Source organism: Stegastes partitus, unplaced genomic scaffold, assembly GCF_000690725.1.
Source record: "Stegastes partitus isolate 25-593 unplaced genomic scaffold, Stegastes_partitus-1.0.2 Scaffold1526, whole genome shotgun sequence".
In the NCBI taxonomy this organism is placed as follows: Eukaryota; Metazoa; Chordata; class Actinopteri; family Pomacentridae; genus Stegastes; species Stegastes partitus.
In genome coordinates this window covers 118,875-122,394 of record NW_007579257.1, presented here as the reverse complement: position 1 = coordinate 122,394, position 3,520 = coordinate 118,875, and the positions used below count along the sequence as shown (strand labels likewise).

Sequence of the window (3,520 nt, the reverse complement as noted above, 5' to 3'; positions counted from 1 at the left end):
TTCACCAGACTGACTATCAGACTGACTGTAGTTCACCAGACTGACTGTAGTTCACCAGACTGACTATCAGACTGACTGTAGTTCACCAGACTGACTGTAGTTCACCAGACTGACCCTCAGACCGACTGTAGTTCACCAGACTGACTGTAGTTCACCAGACTGACTATCAGACTGACTGTAGTTCACCAGACTGACTGTAGTTCACCAGACTGACTATCAGACCGACTGTAGTTCACCAGACTGGACCCTCCATGTTGAGCTTGAAGCAAACAGAACAGTTTTGGAGAAGCCTTCTGCTCTTGATGAAGCTGCATTAATTATTATTAATAAATGGTTTTTATTTAAGATAAGATAAGATCAGCCTTTATTTATCTCACAGTGGAGAAATTCACGTTGTTGTTAGCAGCATTAAACACAGAGATACACACATACGAGACAGAAAAAAAAAGTACATGTAAATATAAGAAATAGACAACAACTTTTTAAATGCTTGAGGACAGAGTTTGCATCATTTTAAACAGATTTTCAGTCCTTCTTGGCAGGTTTAAAATCATTCTGGACAGTTCTGGTTCTGATTTGTGATTTTGTGTCCTCAGCCCAAAGTGTCGAGCAGAATATCCGCCCAGCGCCACGCCCAACAGGTACGTCTGACCCGCTTCACCGCCTGGAGGCACTTTTATGGACCCGAGGCCTGTAAATCCTCTCGGTTCACACAGAACACGTTGGATGCTGCCGTCGTCTGTGACCTGAACAAGAACAGAAAACGTGATCCTTGTGATCAGCTTTGAGTGGTTTAGAGAAGATTCATGTACTAGTGGAGGGATTTAAAATCATTCTGGACGAGTTTACTGTCGTTTTGAACCAGACTTGAGTCGTTCTAATTTGAGTCTTGATCAGCTTTGCTTCATTCTGCAGCACAGATCAGCAGGTTCTGGGCTGCACAAGAACTCAGTCTCATGTCGAGTTTTTCCTGTGATGCAAGTCATCTTCGAAAAATTCAAAGTAATTTTGAACAAGTTTAAAATCATTCTGGACATTTTTCCCTCCTTTTTAACACGTTGGAGTCGATGTGGACGGTTTATGGAGTGTGCAGGACAAATCAGGGTGCTGTCCTCCAGCAGGGGGCTCCACACCGCTCAGCCGAGGTGATCAACACCGGCTGGGACTCGTTTTTCTTTGAACATCTGCACATTTATTTGTCTTTCTCGATGTTTAATGGTGTGTTTTATGCAGCCGCTCTGTGAAAACAGCAGCGCTGGAATGATTCATCATTTAGAAATGTAGTCTCTGGACATCAGAGACTACATTTCTAAATGAGGTTTTCTGACTGATTCAGTCTGATGTTGACAATATTGCTGCATTTTCTTTCCTGTATTTCAGAAAATGGAATATTTTATACAACAGACAGTTTTCAGCATTATTTTGTGGAGCCGGTTGCACAGATTATCCTTCAGGTTTCTCCTTGAATCACTGAGAGATTTACTTCGAACCCCTTAAATGTTTCTGGAGGTAGAAGAAGAACCTTCAGGTGTTTCCCTGGTGTCAGCTCACCTGGCAGGTTGAAACAGTGAAACAAGGAGGAAAAGATGATTTTATCCGCAAATAAACAGAAAACAACAAATGTGAGACAAAATAGAATAGAACAGATAGAACCCAGTCTGCGTGGACTGGGTTCAGCTGCACATCAGTCGTGGTCCATTAACGCTGCAGCTGAGCAGCTGAATCTTTCTTTTCGCTGCATCTCTCCTGCTCCCCGTCTGGTTTTCTGTGCACCTGTAGAACCTGAGCAAACCTCTTCAGGTGTTTTGTTTTGCCAGAGGAGGTGACGGTCTGTTGGTGTGAGTGACGTCTTGTGGTGTGTGTTCACGGTGCGTTCAGGTACATGTGCTACTGTGGGAAGCTGCAGGATCCTCCGGCCGACCCCTGGCTGGTCCCTCACTCCTGTGGATCGGTCTGTCAGAAGGAGCTCCGACCCACCTGTGGACACACCTGCCTGCTGCTCTGTCACCCCGGTAACCACACACACGTCTTCACTCTCACATGAAGTCACTGATCCACGTCAGTCATTGTGACTGAGGCCTTGTCCACACCTAGCAGGGTGTCCCACAAAACCAAGATGCTTTTCTACGACTCGGCCTGTCATCCACACGAAGGCGCAGATTTACGGCATAAAATCGCTTCTTTCAAAAACCTCCGACCAAAGTGAAGATCAGGGGATCCTCCGTTCATGCGTCTGCATGTGGACGTCGATAAGCAGGTTTTATATGCGACTAAATATGTTCTTCGGTCTCAGCAGCTGAGCGATGGGCAGAGCTGTGCTGATGTACCTGTGGATAATTCACATGTACACAAACATTCGTCTGAATTGTGTTTCATGTCAGACATTTTAATGAGCTTTGAAGCATTTTAAACATGATTTCAGGCATGTTGGACTAACTTGAGGTATTCTGGACGTGTTTAAAGTCATTGTAGAATGATTTTAAGTCGATCTTTAGCGTCTTTTAATCCATTTTGGTCAAGTTTTAGATCAGTGAAGACAGCGTGGTCACGTTGAGTGAGTGAGTCATTCTGGAGAAGTTTTAAACCACCATGAGCAGAACTAAGCAGACGTACCTGAACATTATTAACGACTTCCAGTCCAACAGCTGTGAAGGCCGGGGTTAGTTTCTGACGGTGGTCGGCTGCAGCTGTGGCTGCTGTGGGCGGTCATTCAGTTCTAGCTGCCTCTGCATGTGGTTGTAGTCACACAGGTGTAAACGTAGCTCAGTGAGCGCTGCAGACACTTGGTGGTATTCCTGGTCTACCCCAGACCTCTGTGTCCTCAGGTCCCTGCCCTCCGTGTCCCAAGATGGTGTCGGTGACGTGCATGTGCGGGAAAGCTAAGCCCCTCCCCCGCCGCTGTAGCAACAAGGTAAAGCATCAGAAGAAGGTTTAAGCTGTGTTCAGGTGTGTTTTGCTGAAGGAGCAGCTCGCTGATTGTGCCGTTTCTTGTCTCTGCAGGCCTGGTCGTGTCAGCAGCAGTGCGGCAAGTTGTTGCCCTGCAAACAGCACACCTGTTCAGAGCCCTGCCATACAGGTACAGAAAGCCACGCATGGGCGCCGTCCGCCTGCTCACTGTGTAGCGCCCTCACCTCAGGTGTTGAACCTCTCTCCCTGTTGTCTGTCAGAGTGTCGACCCTGTCCCAGAGTCAGCGTCCAGAGCTGCATCTGTGGCAAAGAGGAGGCAGAGAGGCCGTGTGCCCACCCCCAGTGGAGCTGTGGACAGGTAGGACCGCCCCCAGTGGAGCTGTAGACAGGTAGGACCGCCCTGATTGTAGCTGTAGACAGGTAGGACCACCCTGAGTGGACCTGTAGACAGGTAGGACCTCCCTGATTGTAGCTGTAGACAGGTAGGACCTCCCTGATTGTAGCTGTAGACAGGTAGGACCTCCCTGAGTGGAGCTGTAGACAGGTAGGACCACCCTGAGTGGAGCTGTAGACAGGTAGGACCGCCCCCAGTGGAGCTGTAGACAGGTAGGAC

The 3,520-nt window shown here is 47.8% G+C and overlaps 1 protein-coding gene across 1 annotated transcript in view; it reads left to right on the top strand.

Moving 5' to 3' along the window:
* Positions 1-3,520, top strand: part of nfxl1 (nuclear transcription factor, X-box binding-like 1) — a 25,448-nt gene that overhangs the window by 3,325 nt on the left and 18,603 nt on the right. Inside the window, exons 5-9 of the mRNA XM_008300333.1 lie at positions 597-641; positions 1,879-2,012; positions 2,826-2,911; positions 3,001-3,076; positions 3,168-3,265. Coding sequence (XP_008298555.1) covers positions 597-641; positions 1,879-2,012; positions 2,826-2,911; positions 3,001-3,076; positions 3,168-3,265 — 439 coding nt within the window. The remainder of the gene's footprint in view (positions 1-596; positions 642-1,878; positions 2,013-2,825; positions 2,912-3,000; positions 3,077-3,167; positions 3,266-3,520) is intronic.